This window comes from Nicotiana tomentosiformis, chromosome 8 (genome assembly GCF_000390325.3).
Source record: "Nicotiana tomentosiformis chromosome 8, ASM39032v3, whole genome shotgun sequence".
NCBI lineage: Eukaryota > Viridiplantae > Streptophyta > Magnoliopsida > Solanales > Solanaceae > Nicotiana > Nicotiana tomentosiformis.
Window position 1 is genome coordinate 73,502,332 of NC_090819.1, and position 16,985 is coordinate 73,519,316.

Below are 16,985 nucleotides of genomic sequence, written 5' to 3' on the forward strand. Positions count from 1 at the left end.
TCAATTCTATTTATATACATTCCAAATAGATGTTGTATTTATTTCATATTAGTTTTTTAAATCTAAGTCTTAGTGGCTCATGACTTGTACTACCAGTCCTTGAGTTATGGTATAGAGTTTCAATTATTTCATTTATCGATCCCTTATTATTCCCATTTGAATTGTGTTGACTATTAGTTGGCTTACCTAAGGGGTTGGGTTATATGCCATCATGGCTAGTGAATTTGGGGTCATGACACACTCGTCACTCACACATGTGTAGATCCAATAACACATAGCACATAACAAATATAGTACCTACCGGATAAATTCCTCCTCACAAGGTGAGACAGGAGAATTACCTCACTCAAAAATCCGATAACTAGCTCCAACGCCTCTCTAGCACCTCAAATCAAGGTTAAACGATCCGAAACTAGGCAAAGAACATGCAAACCGATCAAAATATACTCAAAACGCATAATTTCATTAATTATAATTAATTCCCAACTCTACACGAAATGCCAACAAAGTCAACCCCCGGGCCACGCACCCGGATTTCAAAAATTCTCGAAGATAAATACTACCCTTAGCACCACGAACTTAAATATATAATTTATTCTCAATTCCATGTCCAATTTCTTGGTCAAAATTCAAAAACACTATTCCTAGGTTTTCTTTCAAAATCCCACAATTTCTACCAATTTCCATGTTAAAATCCATATATGATTCATGTATTTAACTCACAATGAGTAGGAATCGCTTACCTTGTGATGGATGATGAAACAACCCCTTCAAAATTGCCCTAAAATCGGCTCCTAGGCGATTCAGAGGCGATAAAGCTTCGCAGCTCTTCCATGGCTGCCCAGGCCATTAGCCAACCTCCTACTGAGGTTGGTTAATCATTTTTTTCCCCCAGTCATTAACGACCCATACAAACACAAATCCAATCCAGAATTATGCAAAACTGCTTCAACCAACTGCATTAAATATGTCCATACAACAACTACCTCACGTAGCCCTAAAACCTATTGAATATCTCCATGGTGAACCAATCGTACGCTGAAAGAAGCAAGAGGTACGTCAATCCATTTCTCAACAAGGATTGCATTTGGCATCTTGGGAAAATTTTATTATGGTAAGCCTGGTGTTCATGATATACGCAAAGCTATTCCTATATAGTGTGAGTTAAAAAGTCCTTGTTCAGTTGGATTAATTGAAGATGGTCATGCATTAATTAAGCTTTCATTAATGGAGGATTATATACACTTTTTATTAAAGTCAGCTTTTTATTTGAAAATACAAAGTGAGATGTGGCAGATGAGATTCACTAAATGGAACCCATGGTGGAAACTTGATGAAGAAACACTTGTGGCTATAACATGGATTTCGTTTCAAGATTTACCACCTAACTTCTTTGGCAAAGAGTTTGTTTTTTCTCTAGCAAGGGTAGTAGGAAGGCCATTACATATGGATTTGGCTACCAGAATGGTACTCGACCTAGTTGTGCTAAGGTGAAAGTTGAGGTGAATTTGCTTTCAAATTTTCCTCAAAGAACTAAAATACTCGAGGAGGAAGATGAGTCTGGCCTAAAGAGTCCAAGTGGATTAAGATTAGGTATGATTACATGCCTAAATATTGTAAAATATTCAAGAAACAAGGTCACAAAGAAGCTGAGTATTGGGATATTAATCCAGAATTGAGGTAGTTTGAAGAACAAGGCAATGACAAAGGGAAAGATAGGGAGACTGTTGGTACAACAACAACATTTACTAAGGTGTTATCTAGTGGCAAAGTACTAGGTAAACCTATTGCTAATCAGGCAAGGCAAGAGTTGATGCAAAGGAGAAAAAACAAGTATCATAGGGATAGGAGTGGTCACATAATTGATATTGTGAAGGAGAATGAGGATGGAAAATTAAAAGGCAAAATCACTGAAGATGGAGTTGCAACTAAGAACAAATTTGATGCTCTAGAAGTTGAAGAAATAGAGAATCCAACTTTGATGATTACTAATGACAAAGATAATGGCAATGGCAAAGTTCAACAGAAGAAGCATCAAGGTATTGAATCCAACAAGAATCAGGAGAAGGAACCGTCGAGGAATGATATAAATCCCAGCTCCAATCCTAAGGATGTTGGGATTACTATAGCGGCTAAGGAAGGATCCACTAATACTAGTAATACAAGGACTAGGGTGGATGAGAGCATGGAAGCGGGAAAATAAAATCTGGTAGGAGATAAGAGCCCTAATCCTAGTGGTACTGGGATTGTTGATGCAGTTAGAAAGGAGAGAACGGTTGACTGGGTTCAGAGGGGCTTTGGTACACCTAAGGAAGTGCTAAATATTACCCTAACCCACTCTTGTTAGGAGGTGCCTTCTCAGACTTTTATTGATTCACCTAAGTCAGCTGGAGCTACTGTAGGAGATAGACCATTATAGAGTGATGAAGTACAAGAGGTAGAAGACAATTCTGAGGCAAATACAAGTACAAGAGTTGTAGATCAAAGGGGCAACACACAGCAGGAACATGCAGATAAACATGGCAGGAGGTCTACAGTAAACCCTAGCTTACAGGAAATTAGGGTTTTACATAGAGAGAAGGACAATGATCAGCAACCTTTGCAATCAACTGGAGGAGCTAAAGGAACACAAGAAGAACCTAGGATCACTGGTGGATCAACTGTAGAGTCATTTGGGAAGTAGAGCTTCAATGGAACAGTAAACCCTAGAGGGACTGTTTAGGTTTTTGACAATTCTAGAGGTGATCCGATGGAGATTTTGGGGAAGGAATAGGTTGCCAATGTTAATTTTGAGGTCTTAGAGGATACAGTGAGGACAAATCAAAAAGCAACTAATGGCAGGACTTTTGATCTTAGTGGAACAATAACTTCTGGGACTGTTGCTATAGTGAACCCTAATTTGGGCAATGTCTATGAGCTTCAATTCAGGATGATGCAGGAATCTGTAGGAGCTTTGGAGCAGAATGCTAAGGTGAATGAAGAGCAAGCTATTGTAACAACAACTTCTGGAGCTTTAGAGTCAATGCCAATGGCTTGTGCATCAGCCACTGATCATATTATGCAACTGCAGCTCAATTTTCCATTGAAGTCACCTTTGTAGACACTGCATAAATTAGTCACTCACAATGTGGCACATGTGGAGATAGCTTTGATGGAGAAACAACAACTTGAAGAAGAAGGAGATGATGAGTCAACTGCTGGGAATTTCAAATAAGTGGAAAGAGAGGCTTATTTATCTCCGAGAACTAGTGTAAAGGGTGGTAAGAAGACAAAGAAGCAAACTCAAAATAAAGAACCACTTCAACCTACAAGAATCTTGCCCAGGAGGACTGCCTCACAAACTAAATGATGATTAAGACATTGATTTGGAATATTAGGTCTATGAATACACATCAGGCCTTTCCTAGGGTGATCAATATGCAAAGAGAGCACAGTTTATTTGTCATTGCATTATTGGTGCCTTTTTAGAATGCAAGGCATATACAAAGGTATAGAAGAAGGCAAAATATGAAGACTGCTTTTTCAAATTTTAATGGGAAGATATGGTTGTTCTTTGATGCTGTGGTGGAGTGGGAATTGATTATGGAGGCTGATCAATAGGTAACAATTAAAGTATTTCACCATGACATTGGGCAGCATTTTATGATGACTTTTGTGTTTGCAAATTATTCATCCTTAGAGAGATTGGAACTGTGGGATAACCTGTGTTATATGGCAAGTGATATGGAGCTACCTTGGTTAGTAGGAAGAGATTTCAATGTGGTGTTACATAAAGATGAGAAGATATAGGGCTTACTAGTTCATCCTCCTGACATGAGGATTTTGCATTCTGTATTATCTCATGTGGACTATTTGATCAAGGCTATAAGGGAAGTCCATTTACTTGGTGGAATGTGAGACCTAATGCTGAGTGTATATTCAAAAGATCAGACATGATCTTTGTGAATTTACCATTTCAAGATATGCTTACATCAATTGAAGTGGAACACTTGATTAGAACTGGATCAGATCATGCACCATTACTGATGACTTGTGGAGATCAGACTTTAAACTTTGTCAAGCCATTTAGAGTTTTGAACTTCTGGACAAAACATGCTACATTCATGGATGTGGTGAGACAGAATTGGAATGCTGATTTCATTGGAGATCGTTCTCTAATGTTCAAGCACAAACTGAAAAAGGTTAAGGCAACATTATCTAAATGGAGCAGGGATACTTTTGGTGATATTTTCAAACAATTGGCAATTCTTGAGGATATTGTAAAGGTTAAGGAGATGTTGATTTAGGAGGAGCCTACAATTGAGAACATCATTTTCCTTCAGAAAGCTCAATCAGAATTGAAGAAATACTTGAGTATAGAGGAGCAGTACTGGAAGCAGAAAGATGGAATGACATGGTTTGGTGAGGGTGATAGGAACATTATTTTCTTTCACAACTATGTTAATGGAAAGAGAAAGAAGTTACAATTAAAAAGGATTCAGTATGGAGATGGGACCTGGTTAGAAGATCAAGATCAAATGGCTATTGATGCAGTTGAATTTTACCAAAGATAGTTCACTAAAGAAAGGGATCCTACAGATTTTTCTATGTTGGAGAATGTTCCTGTTATGGTTTCTATGGAGCAGAACTTGGAGTTATGTAGGTTTCCAACATTGGAAGAAGTTAAGGCTGCAGTCTTTGAGCTAAGTGGAGATAGTGTCAGTGGTCCTGATGGATTCACTGGCATATTTTAGCAAGCATGCTGGGAGGTGATCTACTATGACATTCATAATATAGTACTACATTTCTATCGAGGTGCATCTTTGCCAAAGTCCATTACTCACACTAATTTGGTGCTTTTGCCAAACAATCCAAGAGTTCAGACGTTCTCAGACCTAAGACCTATAAGTTTGAGTAATTTCATCAATAAGGTTCTCTCTAGGGTTCTACATGATATGCTGGAAAAGTTCATGCCTTCTTACATTTCTCCTAATCAATCTGGCTTTGTGAAAGGAAGGAGCATCTTTGAGAAAATCCTACTTACATAGGAAATCGTCACTGACATAAGCATGAGAGGCAAGCCTGCCAATGTGGTGATTAAACTTGATATGGCAAAGGCATATGATAGGGTTTCTTGGAAGTATTTGATGCATGTATTAAGAAGAATGGGGTTTGCAGAACACTTCATCACCATGGTCTCGAACTTACTATCTAATAATTGGTACTCAGTTTTCGTTAACAGACAGTCTTCAAGTTTTTTCAAATCTACAAGTGGAGTGAAGTAAGGAGATCCACTGTCTCCTACCTTATTTATTCTGTCAGCTGAGGTGTTATCTAGGTCTTTGAAAAAAATGTTTGAAGATAAGTCATTTGTTGGATTTGGTATGCCCAAGTGGTCTGATCCTTTAAACCACTTGGCTTATATTGATGATACTTTAATATTTGCATCAGCTCATCCTCCTTCCTTGATCATGGCAGTGTTAGGAGGTTATGAGTAGATTTTAGGTCAGCTGATCAACATATCCAAGATCTCCTATTATATGCATGCCAATGTTGCACATGTCCTATTTCAGGCAGTTGGTGATATTACAGGTTTCACTAGAGGGAAGTTTTCTTTCACATACTTAGGGTGCCCTATATTCTACACTAGAAGAAGGAAGCACTATTATGATTACCTTATCAAAAAAGTGAAGGCAAAGCTACACTCTTGGAAAGGCAAACTCTTATCATTTGGAGGAAAGACAACACTCATCACTAGTGTACTACAAAGTATGCCAGTGCACCTTCTTTCAATGCTTGATCCTCCTAACAACATGCTGGAACACTTACACAAAGTCTTTGCAAGATTTTTTTGGAGCACCAAGGAGGAAGGCAGGATTAGGCATTGGTCATCTTGGCAGAACTTATGTCTTCCTAAAGAGGAAGGTGGTCTAGAATTTAGATCATTACATGATGTATCAAGGTCTCTATTTGCTAAGCTTTGGTGGAGGTTTAGGACTACAAAATCTTTGTGGTCTAACTTCATGTGGAGTAAGTACTGAAAAAAAAGAGCTGCCTACTATAGTTCAATTTTGAGAGGGTAACCATGTGTGGAGGCAGATGCTGAATGCTAGGGAAGAAGTAGAGCTTGAGATAATGTGGGAGATAAAGAGTGGAACAACAAACATATGGCATGAAAACTAGACTGGATTAAGAGCACTCTATCATGTCCTACCTCCAGATTTTTCAATTGATGAGAACTTGCAAGAGGTGATAGAATTAAGGCAAGGAGGAGCATGGAATGAGAAATTGATTGATCAAAGTTTTCCTGAAGATATTGCTGACCATATTAAACACAATGTCCATTATGATGGTAGTGAGGAATACTGGGACATACCATACTGGATGCCAACTTCATCAGGCAAGTTTATTGTTAGTAGTGCATGAAAAATTCTGAGGCATAGGGCAAATCCTAATCAAGAGTTCAAACAAATGTAGATTAAAGGTTTGCCATTCAAAATCTCATTCTTTTTGTAGAGACTGTGGAGGCATAAATTGTCTACTGATGATTTATGGAGGAGACAAGGATTTATACATGTTTTGAGATGTTGGTGTTGTCAACATCCACAAGAGGAGACCTTTGATCACATTTTCTTGACCAACCCTACTGCATCAAAGGTGTGGAAGCTATTTTTGGGAGCTGCATGGATTAATGTACTATTAGTACAAGTGAAGCAAGTGGTAAGGCATGGTGGAATGTAATATGTTGTCCAAAGTTGAAACCATTATTTCAGGAAGCTCCAACTATCATTACATGGGAGCTATGGAAAAAGAGGAACACAGGCAGGAATGGGAGAACAGTTTCTACTAATAGAGTCATTCATGAAGTCAACAAAATACTGCACTACTTAGCAATGGTTAGGTATCCATGGTTATCTCATATACTTGTGTTGTGGCCAGATACGATCCAGTTCTTTGAAGCATACAAGCCAATATGGATCATCAGGAAAGTTACTTGGCAGCTTCCACATGAAAGGTGGTATAAGTGTAACACTGATGATGCTTCAAAAGGGAATCCTGGGCCTAGTTCACTTGGCTTTTGCGCGAGAGATGATGCAGGAGATCTTGTGTATGCAAGGGCAGTGGACTTAGGAGTGACCACCAATGTTGTAGCTGAGGCAAAAGCAATACTGTAAGGATTGGAGTAATGTGTTGAGAATGATCTTCATCCTCTGATATTGGAGACTGACTCTTTGATGTTGAAGAAGGTTATTGAAGGGGAATAGGATCCACCTTGGTGTATAGTGACAGAAGTGCAGAAGATTAAGGAGTTGAGGGGTCATTTTAATGTGATCTTTCAACATGTGTTCAGAGAAGGCAACATTGTTGCAGATTTTATAGCTAACATTATTTTTTCTTTTGCAGGTGCAACTCAATTCCATTCCTTCTCTGAACTGCCTAGTGCAGGGAGGATACTAATCAACCTTGACAAGTCACAAACTCCTAATCTAAGGGTTAGGATTGCCAAAAGAAAAGCTCTAGACTAATGAGTATATTACATTTGTTGATGCCTTTGTTTGCTTGTTATATATTGATGCTTATAGTATATACACTGTTAGGGTGTTTTCCAGTGGTATTAGCATGTTATCATGCTCAGCCTGAGGGTATTCTAATGGTGTATGGAGAATCTCATGCAAGCAAAAGGTTGAAAGTTCATTCTATAAGAGTACTATATAATATAATGTCTAGACATAAGTCATTGTATATCCTATGCACTGGCTACTAGTTATGTGTTGATTATATGAGATACAGTTTACTGGGGCATATTCCTGATCTTTATCAGTGGTTGCTGAAGCTCCAAAGCTGGGATTCAATAGGTTTGGTTGTTGCTTATGTGCGTATGTGTACTGCTAGGACATTAGCCAGTGGTATTGGCATGACTTCATGCCCAATCTGGCGATGTAATAGCAGTGCATATAGCTTTTTAAAACTTAGTAAATTTCAAAATCTTCAAAATGTAAACTTCCTATAATAAGCACTAAAACGCTCCTGGACCATTCGATATTCAACCCAGACATACAATCAAGTCTGAAATCACCTTACAAACCTATAGGAATCTTCAAATCCTGATTTCCAAGTCGTTTACTCAAAAGTAAAACCTCGGTCAACTCTTCTAACTTAAATCTTCTAAATCGAGAATTATTCTTCCAAATCAACTCTGAACTTCTTGAAAATCAAAACCAACTAAACGTGCAGGTCTTAATATTTAAAGTGAAGCTACCCAAGGTTTTAAGTCACCGAACGACATGCTAGAGCTCAAAACGACCGGTCGGGTCATTACATTCTCAAAACATCGAACGTGCGAAGAATTGTTCCAAAGTTGCCAAAATCACTATATAACTCCTCATGCACCTACCCATCCATCACAATCTATATGAGAATATCAGCTCGACCGAGACAAAATATCCTTCCTGCTACCTTAGTCCACAAGCTTTAGAACCAAATTCTAACATAATGAATTTCCTTCCTTGCATACATAAACTGTATCAATCTTCACAAGTTGTACCAAAACATACATATAAACCCAAGTCATAACCACAAGACACACCGTATAATTCATATGCCCATAGTAATATCTTACAACTATACTAGCTGCAAATTTTGAACCTGATACTGGTAATATACCTCATGACACATAAAAATCCTGCTCCAAACCTCGTAATACTATAATGATGAAAGAGAGGTGCAGACTCTCATAACCACCCGTCAAATCAGTAAACCATGGGGTTCTTCCGTTCGACAAGAATCGTTGCCGCATTCTGAACTGATTAGCAGCATTCTCCCTTTATACATACATTTATACAAATCCGTTTGCGATGATTCCAGGTCCAACAATCGTGTCTCACCCAGTACAAGCTGCTCGGGCAATAAGCCACATCAAACACCATCTAAAATCTCATACTACGTCATCAATGCGCCAACAAGCCACAACTCAAATATGACCAATACGAAAAGTGAACCCGAGTACAGAACTATACAATCCGCATAACGAATAAAACAACTACACAAATGCTATGAACCTATCCCACAGATGAGAAGTAAAATATACAAAATAGTATAAGGAATAGTACACAACAACTCACTATTGTACCGTGCAGCCCAATCCAAACATCATACGCATGGCAACATACCACCTGATCCACACATAATCAATCTACATGGGAATACCCATCGATCCAAAAATGCTCATACTCACTAGACACATGTATAAAAACCAAAAGCACGCTAAGTGCATAAACATAACCCTGAGGAGACGGATAACATCATGCGCTACAAAGGCCCAAGCATGGCTAAGGTGCAATAAACAAATCAGCATCTCGAAAGCCATCTCGCTCATATAATACCACAAGACTACACAGAATCACAATACATATGTGAATAATCAAGCCGCCTCACAACCCACATGGCATAAAAGAGTAACACATGAAATAGACGACGACATGAATAACATCCATCGTGCTCAAAGACTCATCCATAAGCAATGCTATGCTGAATGAGCATATTTGGTATAGTGTAGAATACACATTCACATTTGACCTACCAATGGCCCTCTAAACCGATTCCAAACATCTCAAAATAGGTAAGCATCATTTCAAGATCCATAATAACCCTATTCCTAACACATACAAACAACCATCAAATCCTAAACAAATTTTCATAGTTTGCAACCACAGGAATAGTGCGTTTCTCAGACATAAACTATTGAATCTATGATAGTATTAGAATGTCCGTACCTTACCTTAATTTATACTACTTAAATGACTGATGCGTCTCACATACATAAACATTCAATGTGATGTACTCCCACAACTTCCCACACCAAATAACAAAATCTGAACATCAATGGCCATCGACCACGCTATTTCTATAATGCTAGTCAAGCACCCGCAAACCAATACACAATACTTCTTCCACAAAACAAACCATCCTCACGCTACCAAAATATAGTGTCAGCGTACTCTGAACATTTTAAATCTCCCCCTCCCCTCTAAGCTCCTGACATTTCTGTCAAAACTTTACCGCAACCTTGATCCTTTAATTTCAATTCCATACCGCTCACTGCACCTATCATGCTATTACATGAGAGTACAAGAATTTAATCATAACTCCTGATCCACCAGTCCTGGCGATATTCATAGAAATACACCAAGTCTCTTTCACACTCCGGTGTAAAACTAAATCCTTAGCCACATGATGAACCTGAAAATCCTTAGGCACCACACTTTAATTCTTGAACCCACTAGAACTATTGTTGAGAGTCGCCCACTCTAAACCAGTCCCAATTATATAACCAAGAAACTAGTGCTCTGTTAGAACTCGAATATTCCAAAGAAGCAAACGAATAAATTATTTCCCTTGCACATCATGTTCACAAAGAAATATCAAATTTGTTTCATTCCACAACCTTCGCACATCGATAAGGCAAAATGTAGCACACATCCATAAGATTCCTTGCTCGACTCACCCATGATGTTCTCTCCCTCAGTTATAACAAACTCGTCGATGTACCAAAATCCATAAACTGCAAAGAGATAGGACCACACGACCCAATCATCAATGGTAGGCTCCTCAGTCACATAATCAAGTACCCACAATGACTTCTCTTTCTCAGTTACCATGATCCTATATTGTTACCCAGATGAATTCTCATAAGTTCATTTTGCACAAATCATAGCACAACCCAAATTATCAGCCCCAATGAACACTCAACTTCATGATGGTCGCACCATATTTTCAAGTGATCCAAGCCCACGTCGTAGTACGTGCCCCCTATTGGATAGAAGTTAAAACTTTTCATATCAACCTCATCAAAAATCATGCAACCTAACCTTCTCACAGGGGATAGCTCCACCTGTGTAACCTCATAGCGACATCTTCCATCGACATTACCAAGGTTATAAATACTACAAAATTAGTTAATCCTCATAAGTCCACACTCGTCCACCAGCTGTAAGAATCTGTTCGTTCCATCAACATTCACTGAAGATCCAACAATACATTTAAAACTCAAAGTCATATTGCATCCAAAAATGATAATCAAGTATTCACATTCCTCTATATTCCAAACAAACTCTTTTCTTCACATTCGAACTTCCTAAGTATAGAAGCCACCTCAAGTATCATCTCCCTCGAACCATCAACAATGGAAACACAAATAAGACCTCGAAGTCACAACACACAGTCATCTCCGATAATCGCTTCTTAGGTACCACATCACAACACCATCCCCCAAAGGTAACAAATGGAGACTATTATACTGACAGCCTTAATGCATTCAAACAAGGACGATGATATCACAACACAAACAAGAATTCCACCAAGTCTGAGATATCCAGTCTCGCTACTCCATCAACCAAAACTTGGATATCCATATCTCAATTACATATCCAACGCTGGAATTAAATACTGAATCTTCTAGTCACGAACCGAATAATCCTTTTCCTGAAGAATTCACTGCTGTAACACATGAGTAAACACCCTATCGTTCACACCGATACTGCGTGATAACAATGCGAGAAAAATCACAATGCACTAAGTATAGCCTCGAAACCATGGGCAACACTAACACCGGCTGAATTGACCGAACATCCTTCCACGAGGCAATGATAGCTATCCACCCTCATAATGTAGGAAAAAATATCATGCACCACACCTGTAGTACCACCACAACTCCTCGATGCCAACTACTATCAAGTTCTCCACATCGTGTACGAATGAGTAGGAAGGAACTGAAGACATAAGCTTCGACCGAAATTAATTCGCACGACATGAAATCAAAAAAGGGAAGTTCTCCTAATTGCCCTGTAGCCTCTCAAAGATAAGTATAGATGTCTCTGTACCGATCCACAAGACTCTACTAGACTTGCTCATGAATCATGAGACCTAAGTGAACCTAGAGCTGTGATACCAAGTTGTCACGACCCAAATCCCATAATAGGCTGTGATGGAGCCCAACCATATTGTTAGGTAAGCCAACGTGTGAACCTCCAAATTAATTATCCATTTATACTTTTATTAAAAACAAAAAATTTTATTAAATAAATTGAATTAAATCTAAAACTCATGGAAATATACATTCTTCTTTACCAAAATATCGAGTATGAATAATACATAAAAACAGAGTGATAATAATAATTCGTACAACTGTGGACATCCATTAGAAACCCCCAAAATTCGGTGTCACAAGTGCATGAGCATCTACTAGAAAGTACAATACCAATACATCATAGATAGGATATAGTAAATGAATAATATGGGGATTCTATGTGCTGCAGATTGTAACTTGGAATGCAGCTCGCCGCAAAGTCAGCTCAACAGCTATGCCTCTGCGCCAGGATGATCACTAAATGTACCTGTCTCAGTACCTGCACAATCAATGCAGAAGTATAACATATTGCAAGTTTTATGTTTGGTGATGGTCCGCTTATATAGAAATCAATGTTTGACAGATTGTTACATAATAAGCAGAGGAAGATGCAGGTTCTTGATTTGTTTTAGGCAATATTTTTGTCTTTTTAACCGAAAAAAGTGCTTATCAGTACTTGTTTACCAAACACTTCAATAATTTTTTTTAAGCTTCCGCATTTTTATCCAAACATGTAACTACTTATTTATAAAACAAGCTCTTGCACTTAAAAGCTACTCTTTTCCAGTTAATCCACACGGGCTCATAATTTCGTTTTCCTATTAGGGTAAAATGATGAAGAAAAAAAGAATGAACCCAGTACTTATGAATAGTATATCTTGAACACGAACAATTTTAAGTTCACCTTAATAATTGTGTTAAGTCAAAACAAGAATAGAATAATAGAAATGCAATTTTTCTTTCGACAGTAATGAAAGAATGTCGTACTTGTTGAAGATAAGTACCCAAATCACTAGAGGTTGAAAAGATTAAGCTTGGCATGTGTATTAAAAGTAATTGGAAAAAATGAGCATGGTCGGGTAATAGATTTAGTTAGATGGGTATTTGTTTAAAGTCCCCAATTAATGTTAATTATGTAAATAAATTATTAAATACATCATTATTATTGAAAAAACATGTGGATGTTAATACAGAACAAAAACTTATTGATAAGTGCACTAACAAAATATTGATCATGAAATAATCATATCAATTCAATTTAAATATCATTATTAAATTGATGCAGCTAGAGGGCTCAGGCGAGGGGACCCATTGTCTTCTTTTTTGTTTGCCATAGCAATGGAATACTTGAGCAAGAACTTGAAAACTTTGAAGCATGAGAAGGCTTTTCATTATCATTTTATGTGTTCAAGACTGGATTTAACTCATCTGAGTTTTGCGGATGATCTTCTCTTATTTACAAGAGGAGATGCTACATCTTTAGCACTATTACATGACATATTTAATCTCTTCTCAGCAGCATCTAGTCTTAAAGCCAACCTAGCCAAAAGTTCTATTTATTATGGAGGGGTCAGCTTAGAGGTGAAACATGACATTCAACAGACACTGGGCTACGGTCAAGGAACTCTTACTTTCAAATATCTTGGCATAGCACTTGATACAAAGAAGCTTTTTATACTGTAGTGGCAGCCACTCATTGATAAAATAATGGCCGGAATATCCTCTCGGGCAGCAAAGAACCTCTCATATGCAGGCAGAATTCAATTGGTGCAACATGTAATCTTTGGTATTCAAGCTTATTGGACCCAAATCTTCATCATTCCGGCTAAAGTTGTCAAAGCAATTAATTCCTACTGTAGAAGCTATGTGTGGTCGGGGGAGAATACAATAACTAAAAAAGCTTTAGTGGCATGGGATAGGATTTGTTCACCCAGAGCAGCAGGGGGGCTTAATTTGATCAACTTGGCACTATGGAATAAGACTGCAATCACAAAAACTTATTGGGAATTGGCAAATAAGGAAGATAAGCTTTGGATCAAATGGATCCATATCAATTACATAAAGGATGAAGTATTTGCAATCATGGGAGCTCCAAAGCAGGCATCTTGGATGGTCAGGAAACTATTTGGAGCAAGGAGTAATTTGAATGTCATCATCAATAACCAAGCTCAACAAAGGACTATAACCAAACAAGTATATTTGCAACTGCTAGGGGATTTGCCTAAAGTTCAATGAAAAAGATTAATGTATCAGAACCAAGCATGAGTAAAAGCAGTATTCACTATGTGGCTACAAGTTCAGGGAATACTGCTCACTACTGACAGGTTGAAGAATAAGGGTATGCAAGTGGAAGACACATGCTGCTTTTGCAATCAAAGTCCAGAAACAAGAAATCATATATTTTTAGAATGTGCATATGGTAGAAGCTTATGGAACAGACTCATGTAATGGCTACAGATTCAACAACCTCTCACAGCATCGTGGACTGACTGGCATCACTGAATTGTAATGAAAACAAAGGGGCGATCTCAGGTGGCCAGGCTGCTCAAATTAGTGTACACAGAGTATACTCACACAATATGGATTGAGAGGAACGCATGGATCTTTGAGAAGCAAACAGAGTGGTCTGCATGTGCAATATTAGAGCTGAGGGTTATACTCGTGTCTTTCTTACAAAATGTAAATACTGAGTAGCTTAGCATCGTAAGAGTAGTTGTATAAAGGAGGTTAGTAGGCCATGCAGGTTAGACTGAAATGGTTTTTCCATTTTGGAAGTAGGTCGCAGTGATCTACTGCTTTGTAAATAGTTACATTGGTGGTTAATACAAAGATGTTTAATTACCAAAAAAATATTATTAAAGCACCTATATGATACCAAAAAAAGAGTGATCCAACTTTTTACGGAGATTACCTTTTCCTTTAGAAAAATACCTAAGAAAATGGAGTAAATATATATATATTTCCTCCTTTGCATAAATGGTGTAATGTAGTATGCATTTTGACAAAACGTCAAAAATGAACATTCAAGATGTCACGACCCAAAACCTAACCCGTCGTGATGGCACCTATCGTGATACTAGGCAAGCCGACCTTTCCAAAACACTTTCAAAATTCTTCAATATTTCATAGAAAGGATAATTCAAAGCTTTTTCATACTAGAAATTTTTACAAAAGCCGGAGTTGAATTCAAAATAAAATGCGGAAAGATAGCCCCAAATATCGGGGTGTCATCAAGTCATGAGCATCTAGATATCCAGTCTAATAAAAATAGTGCCTAAGTATCAATATGGAAAGAAAGAAAGCATAGAAGGAGAGACAAGGTCTGCGGACGCCGACAGTTACCTCGTAGTCTCTGGTACTCGATCGCGCACGAACTCAACGACCTACATGATCAAACACACCTGGATCTGCATATGAAGTGCAGGGTGTAGCATGATTACAACCAACTTAGCAAGTAACATAAATAAATAAGGAACTGAGAAGGTAGTGACGAGCTATACAAATACAGTTTATTTTCAATAATTCCAGCAAAGAATAGACATGCTTTCAAATCCAGCAGTTCAAATCAAATCAGTTTTATACAGTTACAGTGCAGGTAAATCCGGATATAGAATCTTTCAGAAATTTCACGACAATGACAGATAGCAACTAAGTGCATCAACAAATGAAAAAGCAAGTAGAGCCTCTCAGGGCAACAATCACTCAACTCGTCACAATAGCTCAATCACTCGGCTATCAACTCTCAGTACTCACACTCAATAGGTACCTGCGCTCACTGGGGGTGTGCAGACTCCGGAGGGGCTCCTTCAGCTCAAGCGCTATATCGCTGTGGCATGCAGCCCAATCCCATAATATATAAATAGCCATAAGGCTCATTGCGGTGTGCAACCTCGATCATATATATATATATATATATATATATATATATATATATATATATATATATATATATATACAGTATAAGGCTCGTTGCGGCGTGCAACCCGATCTATATACATACAGCCCTCAGGCTCGTTGTGGTGTGCAACCCGATCCATATATATACCTATAGCTCACAGCTCGGCACTCAGGTCCTAACTCAATCACTAACCTCTCCAGTCTCTCGGGCTCTCAGAAATCATAAAGATCATCCCAAACAAAATAACATAGTGTATCAATAAGAATCAAGAAGAGACTGAGATATGATGCACAAGTAAAACCATGACTGAGTACAAGACAGAAATTAGCAAATAATTCAACAAGTACGCGGCCTCTGCGGGTCCCAACAGTACTATCACATAGCCTAAGCATGATTTCTAACATGATTTGCAGTCAAATTTCTATAACACAAAGAGAACAGGTAATTAACAATAGTCTATTCGACTTTACAGTCTCACGGGACGGACCGAGTCACAATCCCCCACGGTGTACGCCCACACGCCCGTCACCTAGCATGTGCGTCACCTCCAAAATAGTCACATCATACCAAAATCCAGGGTTTCATACCCTCAGGACCAGATTTAAAATTGTTACTTACCTCAAACCGCACAAAATCCTACTCCGCAATGCCTTTCCCCCTCGAATCAATCTCCGAATGCCCCGAATCTAGCCACAAGAAGTACGATATAATTAATATAGGCTAAGAGAATCAATTCCACCAGAAAAACATGAAATTATAAACCAAAATCCGAAATAGGCTCAAACCGGCCCCTAAGCCCGCATCTTAAAATCCGACAAAACTCACAAAAATATGAACACCCATCCACTCACGAGTTCAACCATACAAGAATTACTCTAATCCAACCTCAAATCACCTTCCAAAACTCGAAATTTAGCCTATGAAGTTTCTACCATTTCCCAAATTTACAACTCAAATCCCTAATTAGATGATGGAAATAGCAATAGATTCATGAAATATAGCCCCATCCGAGTTAGAATTACTTACCCCAACAATCTTCTTGAAGAAACCTCGAAACATCGCCTCACACCGAGCTCTCAAAGTTCCAAAATCAAAATGGGAATCAAACCCTCGAAATTCCATTTCCTGCTTAGTTTTTCTGCATCTGCGGACATACTGTCGCACCTGCGACGTCGCACCTGCGGAATTTCCCTCACAGGTGCG

General features: G+C 38.3%; 3 protein-coding genes across 3 annotated transcripts; all 3 read left to right on the forward strand.

Annotated features, from left to right (window-relative positions):
• The first annotated feature begins 3,932 nt into the window (after positions 1–3,932).
• LOC138897677 (uncharacterized) lies at positions 3,933–5,477 on the forward strand. Its single transcript, XM_070183676.1, has 4 exons — positions 3,933–4,265; positions 4,323–4,532; positions 4,626–4,722; positions 5,302–5,477. The coding sequence occupies exons 1-4, from the start codon at positions 3,933–3,935 to the stop codon at positions 5,475–5,477; spliced, it is 816 nt and encodes a 271-aa protein (XP_070039777.1).
• A 42-nt stretch (positions 5,478–5,519) lies between these two features.
• LOC138897678 (uncharacterized) lies at positions 5,520–7,154 on the forward strand. Its single transcript, XM_070183677.1, has 4 exons — positions 5,520–6,009; positions 6,200–6,390; positions 6,496–6,699; positions 6,753–7,154. Exons 1-4 carry the CDS (start codon positions 5,520–5,522, stop codon positions 7,152–7,154), a joined length of 1,287 nt encoding a protein of 428 aa, XP_070039778.1.
• Positions 7,155–13,222: 6,068 nt separating this feature from the next.
• LOC138897679 (uncharacterized) lies at positions 13,223–13,567 on the forward strand. The gene has a single exon (XM_070183678.1). It carries the CDS (start codon positions 13,223–13,225, stop codon positions 13,565–13,567), a length of 345 nt encoding a protein of 114 aa, XP_070039779.1.
• The last annotated feature ends 3,418 nt before the right edge of the window (positions 13,568–16,985 follow it).